The 18,590-nt window shown below is 41.7% G+C and overlaps 1 protein-coding gene across 2 annotated transcripts in view; it reads left to right on the forward strand.

The window, feature by feature from the left end:
• Positions 1-18,590, forward strand: part of myo10l1 (myosin X, like 1) — a 42,710-nt gene that overhangs the window by 18,432 nt on the left and 5,688 nt on the right. Inside the window, exons 3-37 of one of the 2 annotated variants that reach the window (XM_035910987.2) lie at positions 3,449-3,607; positions 4,952-5,139; positions 5,765-5,899; positions 6,456-6,580; positions 6,759-6,772; positions 6,887-6,971; positions 7,197-7,303; positions 7,709-7,838; positions 7,940-8,058; positions 8,185-8,331; positions 9,310-9,410; positions 9,554-9,620; positions 9,889-9,981; positions 10,071-10,139; positions 10,223-10,305; positions 10,707-10,809; positions 10,988-11,068; positions 11,191-11,315; positions 11,417-11,534; positions 11,651-11,757; positions 11,839-12,109; positions 12,178-12,999; positions 13,182-13,305; positions 13,474-13,615; positions 14,216-14,320; positions 14,625-14,720; positions 14,823-14,916; positions 15,129-15,184; positions 16,046-16,188; positions 16,462-16,656; positions 16,897-17,054; positions 17,149-17,269; positions 17,732-17,880; positions 17,996-18,144; positions 18,242-18,449. In XM_035910987.2, the coding sequence (XP_035766880.2) occupies positions 3,449-3,607; positions 4,952-5,139; positions 5,765-5,899; positions 6,456-6,580; positions 6,759-6,772; positions 6,887-6,971; positions 7,197-7,303; positions 7,709-7,838; positions 7,940-8,058; positions 8,185-8,331; positions 9,310-9,410; positions 9,554-9,620; positions 9,889-9,981; positions 10,071-10,139; positions 10,223-10,305; positions 10,707-10,809; positions 10,988-11,068; positions 11,191-11,315; positions 11,417-11,534; positions 11,651-11,757; positions 11,839-12,109; positions 12,178-12,999; positions 13,182-13,305; positions 13,474-13,615; positions 14,216-14,320; positions 14,625-14,720; positions 14,823-14,916; positions 15,129-15,184; positions 16,046-16,188; positions 16,462-16,656; positions 16,897-17,054; positions 17,149-17,269; positions 17,732-17,880; positions 17,996-18,144; positions 18,242-18,449 (4,989 nt within the window). The remainder of the gene's footprint in view (positions 1-3,448; positions 3,608-4,951; positions 5,140-5,764; positions 5,900-6,455; positions 6,581-6,758; positions 6,773-6,886; positions 6,972-7,196; positions 7,304-7,708; positions 7,839-7,939; positions 8,059-8,184; positions 8,332-9,309; positions 9,411-9,553; positions 9,621-9,888; positions 9,982-10,070; positions 10,140-10,222; positions 10,306-10,706; positions 10,810-10,987; positions 11,069-11,190; positions 11,316-11,416; positions 11,535-11,650; positions 11,758-11,838; positions 12,110-12,177; positions 13,000-13,181; positions 13,306-13,473; positions 13,616-14,215; positions 14,321-14,624; positions 14,721-14,822; positions 14,917-15,128; positions 15,185-16,045; positions 16,189-16,461; positions 16,657-16,896; positions 17,055-17,148; positions 17,270-17,731; positions 17,881-17,995; positions 18,145-18,241; positions 18,450-18,590) is intronic. The other variant, XM_087832809.1, reaches the window with a different exon arrangement.

An 18,590-nucleotide genomic window follows, 5' to 3' on the forward strand; every position in this document is an offset into this window, starting at 1 on the left:
GTGAAATGTTAAACAAATAAAAGAGCAGGAGGGATGTCACACGTGTTACAGTTTGAATGCATGTCTATGTTTTTTAGTGCTATCCCGCTAACCTGTTATACAGGAAGGTTAGACGTGTATGAGGAAGTTGTTAGAATTTATAGAAATATTCAAAATCCAGAAGAGCAAAATCAAAGATTATTTTAATACATATCAAGACTACTGCTGGATATTCCTGTTGGTCAGAGTTATGAAGATAAGTTATGTAAATATAGCTATGTAAATACAACATGCAGGCATCCATTTGTGTTCCTTCTCTGTTGACCTGGTGTGGGGTTTTTTTCTTAGTGTTGTGTGTGTGAAGTCTTATCTTCCCTTCCACTGTAATTTACTCTGGATTGCAAGGCGTGCTTGACTTTCTGATTGAAAAGGCTCTCGGTGTGCCTTCAATTACAGACAGGGGTCTCAGATTGAGCCATTTAGGCATTAAGTGATTCACTGTGAGGGATACACAGACACAGATAGATAGCAAAGTATACTGGAAAGACTTGAAGTATAAAAAACAAGCTGAAGGAAAACAGTATTGACGACGAGAATAGCAATACAGAGGAGAGGAAAAAGGAAAGGAAAAATGCCGTGTGGGGCAGATAGAAGAGAAGGAGGTAAATTAATGAAGAGTGGAACAATAAGAGAGGCGAGATCGAAGGAACAGAGACACGAGAAATGATGGGGGAGGGATAAAAGACGGGTGACATACAAAGAGAAAGAGAGATGAGAGAGACAGAAGTGATGTTTAAGACATGAAGACATGGAGAACTCCAGAAAAAAAACAGTGGGAGATCATGATTTAATAGGATGAGAAAGTAACGGAAAAAAGTGGAAAGAAAAGCTTTATGGAGTGGAGATCTTTCAAGAGTATTTTCATCTTTCTATTTTTTTTTAAAAAGGTCTGCCTGTAATATCTGCAATATGGATGCGCACAGCTGTCCACATCATGACAAACAAGCACGATGGTCCATCTCATTTCGTAGACAAGCGTGTGTCTAACTCACACATCAGGCAGTGATAATAGCACAACCACATACACTAACACACTCACACATAGATCAGCTTCAAAGGTTGAAAATACCAGGACGTAGCATTAATTAAACCAAGAGAAAACAGATACGGTCAGATATGGATCAACATCATCATTCATTCACAGGATGGATTTAAGTTCAATATTCATCCCTGGTCTCCGATGAGCTTTTAAATGTCTGGCTTTTTAGCTCCTAAATGCTCCACTATGATTAGCAGCTGGTTGCTACCTTTTTTGGTCTGTTTGGTCGTGAGCAGGTAGCATAAAATTAGGCTTTAGAGATTCTTCAGCAGTGCAAAGTGTGAATAGGGAAGAAGGTAGAGCAGTGGGTCCCAAAATCAAAGCAGTGAACTGAAGACTAATAACTCAGACATTCAGATAAATATATTATAGATGTTTTCCATCTTCTCAGGTAACTCTCAGCAAGAAAGTAAATGACGCTGAGTTCTTAAATTATAAAATATTAGTAAGTTACACTACGTTATCTGGTCACAATCCTCTTCATCAGCTCCATGCAGCAAGAGGGTCAACACTCAGGCAGTCTTTTCCATGCATACAGCATACTACAGCACGTAACATAAAATAGATCCAATTTAGAACACAGGGCCTTTTAAATGGATGGGTCACAGTAAAGATGCAGAGCTGTTAGCTGCTCGTGTCATCATACATGAGTCATGCCTTCTATAATGGAGGGTGAGGTATAATTGGGTCATTTCATTTACAGCTCAGTGAGTGCAGAAATGTTACCGACTTCATTAGCATTGCGATACTTTAACTGATGTTTTGGCATTTCAGAGAGAGAAAAGTGGAAACACTGCAGCATATTGCGCACAGGTTTCTTTTGTCAGCCACATGCAACAAACAGTTGGCATGGGATGATTTCTTTTGCCCTGAGAGAGTCGTCGGCACGCAACAGCTCTGTGCAGTGCAAGGCAGCGTCACTGGAGTGAAATAGATTTATTTAAGAACAGGATGTCGGAACGCCTACAGCTCACCCTTCTGCCGCTTTCAACAGACTTCCACCACATCTGTTACAGCAGCAAGCTCACTCAGGGTGGAGGCTGGCTGTGAGACTGAGATGACATATTAACGTCCCAGTATCGTAAAGGCCGTGGTTTCTATTCTTGGCCGGGCTGATTTCGCTGGAGTGAATGAGCGACCTTTACGCTGAAGTAGAATGACAGTCTGTGTGCGCCTGTGCACCGTGTGTGAGGAAGACGGACGGGGATTGTGGCAGCAGCATCCATGTGCCTGACCTGAATACACACTGAGCTGCATTCACTTGTCATGTCCTTCCAGATCAGATCCATTGCCCTCTCTCATCTTCTCTGCTTCTGTCCTCACGGTGTTCCTCTCTCGCTTCTTTCTCCTCCCCTCCCACAGCCGGCTTCACCACCCGTTTTGTCCCCTAATTCTCTAGTTGCCATGGCAATGGATGACATAGATGAGATGGGGGGTCTGAAGGGAGCCGTGAGGCTCTGTATTCTCACCATGTGGATTTTCATCATGTTGCATCACAATTAGCCTGTTAATGCTAAAAATGGAGAGACGTTGGAATGATGGAGTCTTTTTTTTTTTTTTTTAGCACATTTGCTTCCTCTATACCCCTATATGTCTTTATTATCCTGTAAAGGCATAACTTCCAGCTTATAAATGTAATACATCTCTGTAACAATCTGTATTCATGTATTTGTTTGCGTCAGAAACATTGATTAGCCAGTTAGCCAGTTTTGGTCTGTGTTATTTATTAGAATATTTCCTTCTAAATTACAAACAAAAGCCTTTAAAGGAATATTTCTAGTTTTGGGGACTACATTTACTCTAATTTCATTACAGTGAATATGAACCTATTTTACACCAGTGACAGGTTATGTTAGCTCAAAAACAACAATAACAAAAAAAAGGTAAAATATAATTAAACTGGCCTAGAAACCTTTAGACTTAAGAAACTTACAAAACAGCAATAGCAACAAAAAAACTACTAAAAGGAATTCCCTTAATAACAGCTGAATAGCACAAATAACCTAGGCAGAAAAGCAGCTCTGGACTCATAACATGTCAAACTGTAAGACGTCGAGGCTTCAGCAGCAGAAGACCACACTGGTTGCCACTCCTGTCAACTAAGAATGGGAAACTGAGGCTGAAATTCACACAGATTCACCACAACTGGACAACAAAAGATTGGAAAAACGTTACCTGGTCTCACGAGTCTCGATTTATCCACGTTTGTTGTCTCCAAGTGACTGTCAGTGTTGCACAATCAGCACATATGCTGCTTTGCATTGCTGTTAGATTGCTGTTTCATAACGCTTGTGAATATTATTGTATTATTTCATGGCAAAGTATGAAGTTAAAAACTGGGTGATGATCTTTACGTCTCCTTGTATACAGGTGTTTTACTTGCAGCAGGCCGAGGTCACCAGGGAGCGAGTGTATGCTATGCACCAGTCGAGCATCGATGGGGTGGAGGACATGTCAGCACTGGCGGAGCTGCACGAAGCCGCTATCATGCACAACCTTTACCAACGCTACCAGAAGGATTGCATCTATGTGAGTGCATTCAGCGAGCCATGTGTGTCTATGTCTATGTCTGTGCAGGGCCATTATGTGTGTTTATATTATCACACACCTCCTTTTCCTTTGCTTACACGAGTGAGGCTTTTAGAAAGAGACACAAATCCACTTATCAGGCCTCCCCGTCTGTTAGTGTTTAGGACAGGCCAACTTTAGCTCTTTAGGAGGACTGAAAATGGCTTCTTATTGAAACTGTCTAAAACTTTCATGTTTTATTAAATCAGGTGGTCACAATTCAAAAAGGTTCAACAGTTCAAACAGCACAGCTCCACAGTGCGAGAAGCATTTTCGCACATGGTCCTCCTTTTGCTCATAAACTTTTTCAAGTAAGAGTCTGAGCAGATTAAATCAGGTAGTGATTCTGCAGCAAGAGGAACCTAAATCGTCTCACGTCATTGGCAGGATTTAATCTATTTTTTCTTCTTTACGAAACAAATTTATCTGCTTTGTTTCATATGTTGATATTTAAGCCCACTAACTGTAGAAGCATCATATCCCTGCTCACCATTTCACAGCATATATCATTCTCATTGCAAAAAATAACCATATGAATGACTTTATGGTGCGATAGTGCAGTTTAAAATCTGCAACATCACTTTGAAACTGATTTGATGGCCTTGTGGTTTGAATACATGCGCGTTTTACAATGCAGATAGGAAATAAAACGCATAAAAGTTTATTTTTGATCACTAACCCATGCATCCTTACACATGAATGCCCTCTCCTCCAAACTGTGGGATCAGTATGCATTGCAGTCTTTCTCAGCTCTCATAGCTGACTCATAATAAAAAGAGAAATTACTCGTGACAGTATTTTGTCTCTGAGTGTTTGTGTGGAATGAATTGAATCATTAGATGATGTTCACAAAAATCCCGTATTCACATGTCCTGGTATGATGACAGTACCCATCTGTAGTTCCAAAATTAGCAGTGAGATGGTTTAATTACATTTTGATCACTTTTATGCTGATGCACAGAAATTTTCAAAAGTCTGTAAACCTGGAAGATTACCAGACAGCTAGATTATCTAGACTGCCTAATCTAGATGATGAAATATTGTCCATATACGGATTTACCTTAAGCTGATCAAAAGAATTTCTCATGTGTGAGTCTGCTTTCTGTATTACTGCGCGCTCATGCACTCATGTGTATCTGTGTCCTTTAGCACTATTTTATGTGTGGATAGTCCACTAAATGTGCCAACAAGGTAAAATGAATATAGAAAGTGGATAAACGTGGACCAAATATAATCAAATAATAAAAAGAAAGGAAAGATGATACAGACACTGAACCTGAAATGTCTCTCCTTCGCTGTTTTCAGACTAACATCGGCAGCATCCTGGCAGCTGTCAACCCATACAAGCAGATCCCTGGTCTGTATGACCTAGAGAGGGTGGACTTGTACTCCAAGCACCATCTGGGGGAACTCCCTCCACACATTTTTGCTGTAGCCAATGAATGCTACCGCTGCATCTGGAAACGCCACGACAGCCAGTGCATCCTCATCAGGTAATCATGGAGGACTTTACCCATCTATCTCTATCTTTCTCTACTAAGCTATCAAAACATGACTTTGTTTCCTAAATCTTGAGATATTTCTAGTCTACTATTTCTAGTATGCTCATTCCCAGAAAATCCTGCTGTTCCTATGCCTGTTTGTAGTTGAAGCCTGTGCATAGATAGTGAAACACTGACAACTATTAGACCTAATGAAAAATCAAGGTAAAGGCTTAAGGAAGTGGAAGTGGTTTGCATCCCAGACACATTGATTTCAGTGGTTGATTGGAAATGCGAGACAGAGCAATATTCAAGACCAAGCTAGAGAACAAATAGATTGTGATCATGACCGTGTCTCCCTTTGTTTTGAAAATAAGTAGAATCTCCTCTTCCAAATTACAGTAGGGTTATTGGTTTGCATGATTAAGTGGCCTGATCTGGTTCTAGTGTCCACCATCCCATCATGCTTTCACTTGTGCTCAGCCTGATTACGATAGGCTGAATATCTCCGAGGTCTATCAACCTGCAACACCAATTAGATAACCGGAGAGGTTCAAGATACGGGAATGTCAGTGAAGGTCATTGTGTGTAGGATTTAATTGGGCTAAGTGTGTCTTTGTGTGTATGTGTACTCCAGTGGGGAATCAGGAGCAGGGAAGACTGAAAGCACCAAACTGCTGTTGCAGTTTCTGTCGGTGATGAGCCAGAACTCAGCCGGAACTCCTCCCTCAGAGAAAAGCACGCGTGTGGAGCAAGCCATCGTTCAGAGCAGGTATGCAAATCAGTGAAGTAAACATCACAAGCTTCAGGAAATGCCAAGAAACAAGTAAGTGGGTTAGCATCTTTTCCATGGAGCGTGCTACCTGCTAGGCTGTGGTGAAGGAATAATCACTAACGCCAGAAAATATGATGAAGACTTTAAGTTTCTGTAATGACTACTTGTGTAAGTAGTAAAAGGACGGGATTAGGAGTGTGTGTTTTACACATTTTATATATCAGATTAACAGCTTACATGGTAAAGATGGCAGCCATTCAAGGCCTGCTTATGGCCTTTGCCTTTTCTTTGGGATTTTACCAGCTCATTTTACTTGAGACTTTAAAGCCTTTTATTTACATCTCTAACAGGGTGTTAAGTTTTGTGTAACTCAAATTTTATATCATTTAAATTCAAGTGTCAGTATTGCAACTGTAATGTGCGAGTGCTAAGTGAACACGGTTTGAGCTCATATGGATATTATGTTCTCCTTAAAATGAATTTGTTGAAGTTTTTTCTGGAAAACATATGGTAAAAAAAAAATACTGTAAAAATAATTTTTCCCCCTTTTCAGTCCCATCATGGAAGCTTTTGGTAATGCTAAGACTGTTTACAACAACAACTCCAGTCGCTTTGGGAAGTTCATCCAACTTCACTTCTCTGAAAGTGGCAACATCCAAGGAGGCTGTGTCATAGATTGTATCCTTGCTTTAAAGGACAATACATCTAACTGCATGAAATTTACACCTGTGTATGATTGAACGGGTGCTTTTTTTTTTGCATACACGCATAAAAAGTCGTGGCAGAAATGTATGTTTCTGATTCTTAGAAGGTGAATTATATGAATGATGAATTTCTTTGACTCACTTCCTGTCAGATTTACTTGAAAAGGTAAGGATGTCTCGACCTCCTCATATCAAATTTATTAGGAGTCACGTGTCAGTCTTACATTGTCAATCACAATAAAATGTTCATGGAAACTTTGCTACCCTGATTTTTCTGTAGAACCGCGTGGTACGACAAAACCCCGGAGAGCGAAACTACCACATCTTCTACGCTCTGCTGGCAGGAGCTAGTAAAGAGCAAAAAAGTAAGAAGCTGTGCGAGCGTAAATATCGACAGCGAGCTTTTATTATTTTTATTATTTTTCAATGATCAATTTTACACTTTGGCTTCATGTGAGAAGTTATTGTAAAAATAGTTTGATTTCAGTTATAATAGAGAAGAATAAATATTGATGCACAAATATTATTAATCTTTAACTTTTACCTCTGAATACATATCGTTTGCTCACATTATACATTTGCTCTTGCAGGCCTCTACTTCCTGGAGGATCCCGCTGAATCTTACCACTACCTCAGCCAATCAGGATGTCTTAAGGACAAGAGTCTAAATGACAAAGAGCTGTTTAACAGTGTTATGGTCAGTATTGATTTTGTCTTCAGTTCTTCAAGTAGATGTAGTGAGGTCTGTAAGAACAGTTCTCTATTGTTATCTATTTTTTTTTTTATCCAGTTACAAAAGTAGCAGAGAGATTCCAAAGCTAACAGGATGATAGGAGGCAGGATTGATGGCCTTAGATTGTAAAGTTTGATGTCCTCACAGCCATAAAACTGTTAATCTTTTTTGTTGAACACTGACATATTGTTGTCTTAAGAGCAGAGCAGGTTAGCCTCAGAGAAATAAAGATCCCCCCCCCCCCCCCCCCCCCCCCCCCCCCTCCATTTATCAAACCTTTTTCTGGGATGTGAATGTTATCAATGAACCTTTGGCTCTGAGCTGAACAAAGTGCTCACAATCTCTTTCCCCGTGCTCGTCTTTGCACAGGAGGCGCTGAAGGTCTTGGAGTTTACGGAGGAGGAGATCAGAGACATGTTTAAGCTGCTGTCGGGAGTCTTACAACTTGGCAACATTGAGTTCATGACTGCAGGAGGAGCTCAGATCACCACCAAGCAAGGTCAGAGAAGTGCTCATAGAAAAGGAGTTAGATGATATAAAAATCGAGGTAGACACAGAAAACGTTGCGGATGTTTAACGTGTCTTTGTCCATGTTTCCAGTGGTTACCAATGCCAGTGAGCTGTTGGGGCTGGATGCCTTCCAGCTGTCTGAAGTCATGACTCAGCGCTCCATAATCCTCAGAGGAGAGGAAATCTGTTCCCCACTTACTATTGAGCAGGTCCCTATACACACATGCATATAAACACACTTTAATTTACCCCTTCGTGTTTGATTTCTGCCTCTTCCTGACATAGTCCCATTACTCATTTCAACCCTCCCTTGGGTTTCCCCCTCATTGCTGCAGGCTATTGATTCCCGGGACTCTGTCGCCATGGCGTTATACTCCCAGTGTTTCTCCTGGATCATCCTCAAGATTAATCAGAAGATTAAAGGGAAGGAAAACTTCAAATCCATCGGCATCCTTGACATCTTTGGCTTTGAGAACTTTGAGGTGAGGGCTTTGACCTTCCCTCTGTTTGGCATATTTTTGATTTTGAGGTCATGAATTTTCTCCTCCGCTTCCTAAGCTGCCAGCTGCTCCTCATCCTGTTACTAAGCAAGATTAATGAGTTTCTTACTACTGACTAATCACTTCACTGAAACACTGAGTTATCATTCGTACAGGATTCTGACAGAGACAAATGAAAAAGCTTACTAATAAGGTTTTTCTTTTCTTTAAAAGAAAGAGCTATACGAAAAACACAGAAATTAGAGGCCAGGTGTAACAGAGAATAATTTATTAACAAAACTTAAGAATTTACAAAAGTATTTTTTGAGTCTCTTTAGACCATAGGGATAAAAATGCAGAGAGGCAGAAGGGAAATAAGATGGAACTGGCAGGTTGAGTACTGACTGCAGGAGAGCACTGAGATGATCTGAGCCAAGCCAAGGAGAGGACAGAAGGAAAGCCAAATTAGGGAAAGCTGCAGAAGCAGGAAAGCTCAATAGGACCAAAGCAGGACCGGATCTGCCATCTGATTAGTGGACACAAAAAAACCTTATAAACAAACATATTAAACAGTGGTTGAATGAGACTAAATGTCAGTCTAATGGGGGAGTTTTTAAGACAGGGGAAACCACAGAAGAGGGTATAGGGTTCCTTTCTGCTTGGTTAACTTCTAACAGATTAGAAAATGCATTACTTGTTCATAATGATACAGCAAAGAGCCAGAATTAGGGCACTGAAAATAAAAGAAGAACTTGAATAAGCATTTTCTCTTTTTTCTGGCAAAACTGGAATACTTTGGAAACGTGCTACTAGCTGGATTTATGAACCCAGAGTTAGCTGAACCACACGATAACCAGCTTTGTGATTGCCGTTATGCAGGATCGCCCTTTTTAGATTCACTGATCCAGACAAAGTTGAGCTTGTTTCACGACTCAGAACCATGACACGTCTGTAAGTCAATCCCTGCCTCTGTGCCTGTAGGTCAACCGGTTTGAACAGTTTAACATCAATTATGCTAACGAGAAGCTTCAGGAGTACTTCAACAAGCACATCTTCTCTCTGGAGCAGCTGGAGTACAACCGGTACGGACGTGAATATGGAACCTAAAGACATTCGGATTGTGAAGCGGACTTTAAAGTGTCTAAGGAAAAGGGAATGGAAGAGTAAATTTAAATATTACCTTTTTCTTTTTCCTTGCATAAATATTTTGTTGTACTCTCCACAGAGAAGGTGTTCAGTGGGAAGCAATTGATTGGATGGACAATGCTGAGTGTCTTGACCTCATAGAGAAGGTAAAAAATACATTTGCTATAACTCATAGCATAAATGTAATGAAGATGTTAGTTTTTGAGTGCATGATCTTTTCTCAGTCAGTTGAAGAGAATTGAAATAAAAACTGCAGTACTTCACCATTACGAAAGACCAGCTTGGGTGCCTCCTTCAGATCTGTTTTTGGAAATCTAATAATTTGTGTGGCCGATGTCTTAGAAAGTGGTGCTGATTTCATAATACTGATGCAATAACACCACTTTACCCCTCCCCCCTCTTTCTCTGTCCTAGAAACTGGGCTTGTTGGCACTAGTGAATGAAGAGAGCCGATTCCCCAAAGGAACAGACTTCACTCTGCTGGAGAAGTTGCACAGCCGACACTCTGTGAGTTATTTACACATCTCCTAATGACCTCTATGCGTAATTTACTAAATGCTGAGCGTGTGTTAAATGCCATGCTTCTGTTTTTGCAGACAAACCCTTACTATGTCAAGCCCAGACTTGCTGATCATCAGTTTGGTATCAAACATTACGCTGGAGAGGTGAGTTTTATTCAGAACTGACCTGCTGCACGCCATCATTGTGTTGTAAAGTCAGTGTAGTTTATAATATCTGTTTCCGACAGGTCCTCTATGATGTCAGAGGAATCCTGGAGAAGAACAGAGATACATTCAGAGATGACATCCTGAACATGCTCAAGGACAGCAGGTAATATCTGCAGATATGATGGTTAATTAGGACTCAGAGGTCTAATTAACCAGTCCAGAGGTAAATCCATCTTTTGTTTGCCTTGTTTTAAACTGATATGAATTATTGGGCTGAAGTCCAAACAATAACCAAAATAATGGATATTAGTTTCTGAAAATATGAAAAAAGTGTTTCTAAAAGCTTCTAATGAGCTTTGAAACTGACCATCCAAACACACTGCGGTGTGAAAACTCACCTGAATCTCATCTAGCAATGATGCGAATTACACACAGGATTTTTTGTTTATTTTTTCCAGCTCTGCCAGTTTCCTTGTTGTTATCCCGATGTACCCTATAATACGTTTTCTAACATGAGTTAGCAGATGCGTGTGTTTCATTCTTTGTATTTCTGTCGATTCATAGACTGGACTTCATCTACGACTTGTTTGAAAAGGTCGGCAGCAGGAACAATGAGGAGAAGATGGGAACAGCCCGACGTAAACCTACAGTGAGCTCCCAGTTCAGGGTGAGTGATATGATGTTGCTGCATATTTTTCTTGTAGACAAAGCCACTAACTGTTAACTGAGAGAGTCTTGAACTGAGAGAAAATGCATTGAAGAAAATGTTTTTGGGTTTTTTTGGAATGGTAGTTATAATTGTTATGGCGATGTATCGGCATTTATTGTTTTCTTAATCTCTTTAGGACTCTCTTCACGCTCTCATGGCCACTCTGAGTGTTTCCAATCCTTTCTTCATTCGCTGCATTAAGCCCAACATGGAAAAAGTCTGTTTTTTTCTATCCAATGTCTTTATCTACTCACATATTCATGTTAATATCACTATCTGACAGTATTATTCTGTACTATATCAAGGTTACGTGTTAAATCCTTTGTATCATCCTTTCAGACTCCAAATGTGTTTGACCCGGAGGTCGTGCTGAATCAGCTGAGGTATTCTGGGATGTTGGAGACCGTGAAGATCCGTCGTGCTGGCTTCCCAGTTCGCAGAACATTCAAAGATTTCTTCTCTCGGTAAAGATCTCTAAATCTACATTCTTACATATTTTTCTATATCTGTGATTTGTTTTATAAAAGTATCAATTCTTTTCTTTAACGTTACATTTTTATGGCAGTTATAAGATCATTCTGAAAGAAAAGGTGCCGACAGCAGGAGATGATAAGAAGAGAACCACAGACCTTCTAACCAAATATGATAAGACTAAGAAGGAGTGGCAGTTAGGCAAGACTAAGGTGAGGTGTTTTTTTTACCTTTTGGAGATCTAAAATGGCAAAGTTTTGTACAGTGTCTCATATCAAGGTTGTTTAACAGGCTGGCTATAAACTGTTGTCACCTCTTTGTTTTGCAGGTGTTCATGAAGGAGTCTTTGGAGCAGCGTTTAGAGAAGGACAGAGATGAAGTCCGCCGCCAAGCCGCCATGATAATCCGAGCCCACCTACTCACTTTTTCTGCTAAGTAAGAATCTTGTGACAGGAAGTTGTGTTTTTGGGACCAGTTATGTTTGTTGCTTTGAATTTTGTGTTATTCGATCCACAGGAAGCACTTCAAACGTGCACGTGCCAGCGTCGTCACCCTCCAGAAACACTTACGAAGGCACATCCAACGCAAACGGTTTGTGAAGCAGCGCAAGGCAGCGGTGGTGCTGCAGAAACACCGACGAGGTCAGGTGGCGCGTGCTCACGTTCGAAAACTGAGAGGGGAGAAGAAGAAGAAGAAGGAGGAAGAGCAAAAGACGAAGGAGGAAGAAGAGAAGGAGAAAACGCTGGGCGAAGGGGAGACGGAGGAAGCGGAGGGAGAAGAGACAAAGGTAAAGCCGTCAGAAGCATCTTCACTGGCATTAATGGAAGTGTTTTAACCCTCTCGTCTGCTCTTTAGGATGAAACTCGCCAAATGGAGGAGATCCTGCTGCTCGAGAGAGAGATTGAGCGCTTGCAGAAGAAGAGGGAGGATGAAGTGTCGCAGCTCTGTGAGTCGTCCAAGCAGGAGCTGCAGCTGCGCCGGGACGCTGAGATCAAGCGGATGAAAAAGGAGGCATCGCGCAAGGCCACGGAGCTCATCGACCTCCTGAACTTTGGAGGTGTTGATCCCTCACTGGGAGCAGTCGGGGCTAAGCCCGCTACAGAAGTGAAAGCTCCAAAAGGTGCCAGCACCACCAGAGGAGCATCCAAAGAAGAAGATGTAGACGAAGGCTTTCATGCTGAGGAGGAGTGTATCCCCTTGCCTGACTTTCCTCCCCCTGCTGAGACAGATGCTCCTGTGGATCAGGAAATATTGGCCCAACTCCCTCCTCCGCCACCTGCCTTTGCAGAGGGAACAGTGCCCCCTGCACCACCTCCTCCGCCCCCCCTTCCCTCAGACGACATGCTTGCGGGTGGAATTCCTCCTCCTCCTCCCCTCCCTCCACCCGGAGATGGCACCACTGTGCCTCCACCACCAGGAGAGGAGAAGAAAGAGCCAGAAAGGAAAGTGAGCATGGTGGAGAGCCTCGTAGATGGCGAGGAGCCAATCTACAGCATGCCGGCCGACACAGAATCAGATTACGACCAAGAAGAGGAAGAGGGGTCAGTCAACGCCGGAGACGACAGCTCCGTGTCGGGAAGCAACCGAGGGAGCGCGGCTGTGGCGGACGAGGAACACCCCAGGAAGTCGACCTGCACCAATGCCAGCATCGAGTCCTACAGAGGCAGCTCTGACTCTGTGAGGACACACACTTACACGCATCCTCACAAGCGTGCACGCAGATATGTATGAGCAGCTACAGTATACAGTGCATTTTAACTCATTATAATAAACTGTTAGCGTGCTATCTCATTATGGAATAAAAGTAATGATTATTAAAAGCATAAGCAGGTCACTAACATTATTGTGTCATGTTGCAGTATGCGGACAGTGATGATGAACATGATGGCATGATGGACACTGATGAGGAAGTGACAAATGGCAGGGTGACTTTGCTCAATGGAAATGGGCCACCATATTTCCACGGCTACCTATACATGAAGGGTATAGATGTTTTTCTTTGTAGAGCTGGTGTTTCTGATCTATTTCTGTAGCACTTACATTATTAAATATAGCAGATAATCATAGCTCCGCACTTTCAGTGTGTGCACCAAATCCTAACCACTAGACCTTTTTTTAAATTGATTATGTCTCCCAATTGTCCTCCTTCAGCTGGTCTCATGATCCCATGGAGGAGGCGCTGGTGCGTGTTAAAGGACGAGACCTTCATGTGGTTCCGGTCCAAACAAGAGTCTCTGAAGTCAGGCTGGCTCTACAAGAAAGGAGGAGGACTGTCCACCCTGTCACGGAGGTTGTTGTAGTTATTACTGAGCGAAGCCTGCATGCTTTGCAAATAAAATTCAGCACTATTACAGCTCAGCGCAATCTGATGATGTGATGGTTTTTACAAAGCTGTTCAGAAAATGTCAACAAGATGGGTCTGTGAGATCCCACCACACTGCCAAGCAGAAGATCTTAAAATGTAACTGAATGTTTCATATTTCCTCATAATTCTATAAAAGGTGAAGTATAATACAGTATGACAGCTTCATGTAACACCACAGTGTTTGTTAGCTTGATTTATTTAAATGCAAATAGCTTAAAAGTCACAGATTTATTGAATCCGCATGAATGGGTTAATTTGTCTGTAGTTCTGAATGCTGTTGAGTATTTGTGTAACTATAGGGATTAAACCCCCTGCAGTAGTTCACTACAATACATTAAAGCCAATGTATTAAGCTTTTAGTGGTTCTTCAGTTAGTTGGTAATTGATTAAGGAAAAGTATGTGTTTAGAGTAAAGGTTGGTGGTTTTCTTTTTGGGTAGAGATGTAGTTGTGATCTTGTTAAATAGAAAGGTTGAGAGGGCAAAATTAAGCTTATGAAGAGTGCTCATGGTGTCTTATTTCTCTGCAGGAATTGGAAGATGCGCTGGTTTGTTCTGAGGGACAGCAAGCTAATGTACTACGACAACGACAGTGAGGAGAAGCTCAAGGGAACCATCGACATCCGAGCAGCCAAGTAAGATTTCTGACAAACCCCACCACCAGAAAATCACACAAAGTCTTCTTCACTATTTGTCTAGAGTTGTGTGGCTAGCGAAGCTCAAGAAAAAACAAACAGAAAATCACAAGCAAATACAGAAACATGTTTCAAGCAGACCAGATCATAATGGAAATTTTCTGATTTAAAATGTGTTGTATGCAGCTCGGGCATGTTCTTCAGCTTCTTGCTGGATTAATGGAAATTTCCTCTTGATTTCTGGTCTACTGGTCCAGACAGAACCTGAATTTCTCAAACGAGTGTCCTTTTTATGACTTCATAGGGAGATTGTGGATAACCATGAAAAGGAGAATGCTCTGAACATTGTGACAGATGAGAGGACATACCAAGTGTTCGCAGAGTCACCTGAGGATGCGAGGTATGACGTAGACTTGACATAGACTGCTAATAATAAAAACAAGCACCTATCCCTGTCTGATTTCATAGCTTTAACATGATGGCATCCTCTTTGTCTGTGCAGTGGGTGGTTCAACGTGCTCAGTAAGGTTCGAGTGTGCACTCCTGAGCAGCTACTGGAGATGTCCCATGAACAGGCCAACCCCAAAAATGCTGTGGTCAGTCTTTTAAAAACACGAATCAGTAAATTCCTCTGATCTGACATGACAAAATGTGCATGTTCGATAGCTTGTAATTGGTTGTAGGTGATTATTGATTTAATGGTTTTCTTATCGAAAACGATACAGATAAGGTTGTGAACAGTCACGAGTTGGATTGGTTTATTAATACAAATAGTTCAGTTTGAACAATGCTCTCCTTTCTCATTCAGGGAACTCTTGATGTGGGATTGATTGACTCCGTTTGTGCATCAGACAACCCTGATCGGTAAGTTTGATCAGCTAGAAAAGAAGCTGATGTTCTCCTCATATGCAGAAGAAGAAGAAATTCTCTCTCGTTGGAGTATGAATGAAGAACTTAGTAGAAAAGAATGACGAGCAACTTTATACAAGACCTGAGACTTACTTTAGTGCCAAGATCAGCACTAAAGAAATGCAATGCAGCCACAGGTGCTTGTTTTGCACCATGTGGCTGCAAAACAAACCCAAATCATCACCCCTCCAAAACCATGCTTGACAGTTATTATGAGGTGTTTCTCCTGATTTGCTGTGATTGGTTTTCACCGAGCGTGCCACTGTGCATTATCTACAAACACTCCACTTTAGTCTCATCTGTCCAAAGGACTTTGTTCTTGTTGTTTGTTCAGATGTAACTGTGGAAACCTAAGCCCTGCTGCTATGTTCTTTTTAGAAAGAAAGAGGCTTGTTCAATCATCTTCTAATTGTGCTGTCATGACATTTAACATTTAGCATGATAACTGAGGTCTGTAGAGTGTTAATTTTTGCAGTTTATGTGAAAATTGCTTTATCTGAGCTTGAGATGAAGTCGCTCGTGGGAAGACTGGCATCAGTCTTGAATGTTTTCCACTTGTAATCTTTCTCACTGTAGCACCATGCTCTCCAAATTGTTTGCCTACTCAGACTGACTGGCAGCAACAGTTCTATCTCTGAGATAAATGCTGATATTTTTCCTCTTTGGCATCATGTCAATACCTGAATGGTCCATATGAGAAACCTGGCAGAATTTCTCATTATATAGAGGTGGTCACGCTTGCTGATCATCAATTGGTCAAGTGCATTTTGTTAGCAACACCTGGCTGCTACTTACCCTCATAGTTCATGTTTTCAGGCCAAACTCTTTCGTCATCATTACGGCCAATCGTGTGATCCACTGCAACAGCGACACACCAGAGGAGATGCATCACTGGATCAGTCTGCTGCAGAAACCCAAAGGAGATGCCAGGATAGATGGACAGGAGTTCCTTGTCAGAGGTGAGGGTTTGGGATATTTTCAAACTTATAGATGCAACTCTGTGCTTTCTATATTTTTATTACTTTTTTTTAACTTTTGGGAATATTTTAAGCAAGAAAATCTTGGGCCATTTATAGATGTTAGAACTATACGCATTATCTGTATTTAATTTTCGCTAAAAACATCATACTGTCATTTTTAAAACAGTATATCTTCAACGTAAAGGTTTAGGTATCACAATATTTTCTACATTCTTTTTCCTCTTGTTGCCTCCCTCTCCTCTCCATCTTCAGGGTGGCTCCAAAAGGAGATGAAGACAAATGCCAAGAGCACTTCCCTTAAGCTGAAGAAGCGCTGGTTTGTTTTAACCCACAACTCCCTAGATTACTACAAGAGCTCAGAGAAAAACTCCTCCAAGATGGGAACTCTGGTCCTTAACTCCCTCTGTTCTGTCATTCAGCCGGATGAACGAGTGCACAGGGAGACAGGTGAGCAGAGAGAAATGAAAGGAACGGGAAAGAAGGGCACATTTAATCAGGGATTATACTGACGAGGTTAGGGATATATGCCGGTGTCTCAGTTTACAATTATAGACTTGATAAATGTACCAGTACCCTGGTTCTATTGAATTAGATTAAAAGGATTTATTGCACAACTCTCATAAAACTTAATCACGATGTTAGTAGAAATAATTTTATTGGATTTAACCCACCCCCTTTTTTTTACAGGCTACTGGAACATCATCGTGTACGGGAGGAAGCATTCCTACCGTCTTTATACTAAGATGCTGAATGAAGCCATGAGGTGGACAGCTGCTATACAGGGAGTCATAGACAGCAAGACCCCAATAGAAACACCAACTCTGCAGCTCATCAGAGACATCAAGGTAAGACGCTCACATAGACAGAGTAAGTTCAAATTCATCAGCAGATGTGTGTCTTTAAGATGATTTTTTTTTTTACATCATTGTGTCTTCTCAGGAAAATAGTGTGAACCCAGAAATAGTGGAGCAGATGTACAGGAGGAACCCCATCCTCAGATACACACAGCATCCTCTGCATGCGCCTCTACTGCCCCTCCCTTACGGAGAGGTCACCAGCTGTGAGTGAAATAGAGAAACCTCTTACGCTCCCAACTTCCTGTTTCATAGGAAATTAAAAAGGCCAAAAAAAAAAAAACCCACTCAAAAAAGTGTAAAATGGAGTAAAAGTTCTGTCATAGGGTGAAAAACTGGGTATACCCAGGAGGGGTCGCCAGCGGATCACAGGACTAACATAGAGCTATACAAGGACAAGCTCACAGATCCACAGCCAGAGCTAGTTTAGAGTTGTCATTAAATTTAACAAGCATTTCTCTGGACTGTGATAACAGTTGGTGTCCACAAACAGGAGCTTCAGAAAGGAACCTGCACGGGCAGCCACAGGGAGAACATGCAGACAACGTGTTTAACACTTTAAAATGCTGACATTGGCACAACAGTCATCCTTTAATGTAATCTTTCTTGATGTTACTGTTCTCATCTTTAGCCAAATTGATTACCTACATGTTTTTTTCTCCGTGCAGTACAAAGGCAGCAGGGTTACGCCAGTCTGCAGGATGAGGCCGTGCGAGTTTTCAACTCACTACAGGAGATGGAGACACTGGCAGACACGGTGCCCATCATTCAGGGCATCCTGCAGACCTGTCAGGACCTGCGCCCTCTCAGGGATGAGGTACTTTTGTATATTTACTTTCAGAAATATATGAAACTTGAATATTTTATTTCTCATAGAGTATTCTTTCAGTTTTCCAGCTGTTTACACTCTGATAAAAATCTTTTCCCCACAGGTTTATTGCCAGGTGATCAAGCAGACCAATCATGTGCCTCAGCCTAACAGTCCAGCCAATCGTGCACACTGGCATCTGCTCACCTGCATGAGCTGCACCTTCCTACCCAGTCGAGCCATCCTCAGATACCTCCGCTTCCACCTCAAGAGGTGAGCGTCTGCATTAGGGATAGCATTTCCCTCACAAAGCATCCATAAAATGCATGCGTGTAAATGTGTTGTGTATATTTGTGTATTTGTAACTCAGGATACGTGAGCGTTATCCAGGCGCGGAGATTGAGCGGTATGCCACCTTCACTGGAGAATCCCTGAAGAAGACCAAAACTCGTGAGTTTGTTCCCTCTCAGGAGGAGATCGCCGCCCTGCTGCTGAGGCAGGAGATGAGCACTACTGTCTACTGCCATGGAGGAGGTTCCTGCAAGATCTCCATCAACTCACACACCACTGCTGGAGAGGTGCATAAACACAATAGATACAAACATATTTCTCTTTGAAATGCATTATTTAAAATGCACACCTTTAAGATAAAGTTAGAAGTGTGTTCATTTTACACTTGTATTGAGTGTAATGATCCATCACTCACACCTATATCTGGA

The sequence above is a fragment of the Neolamprologus brichardi genome, chromosome 19, assembly GCF_056152115.1.
Source record: "Neolamprologus brichardi isolate AB-2024 chromosome 19, ASM5615211v1, whole genome shotgun sequence".
Classification (NCBI taxonomy): domain Eukaryota; kingdom Metazoa; phylum Chordata; class Actinopteri; order Cichliformes; family Cichlidae; genus Neolamprologus; species Neolamprologus brichardi.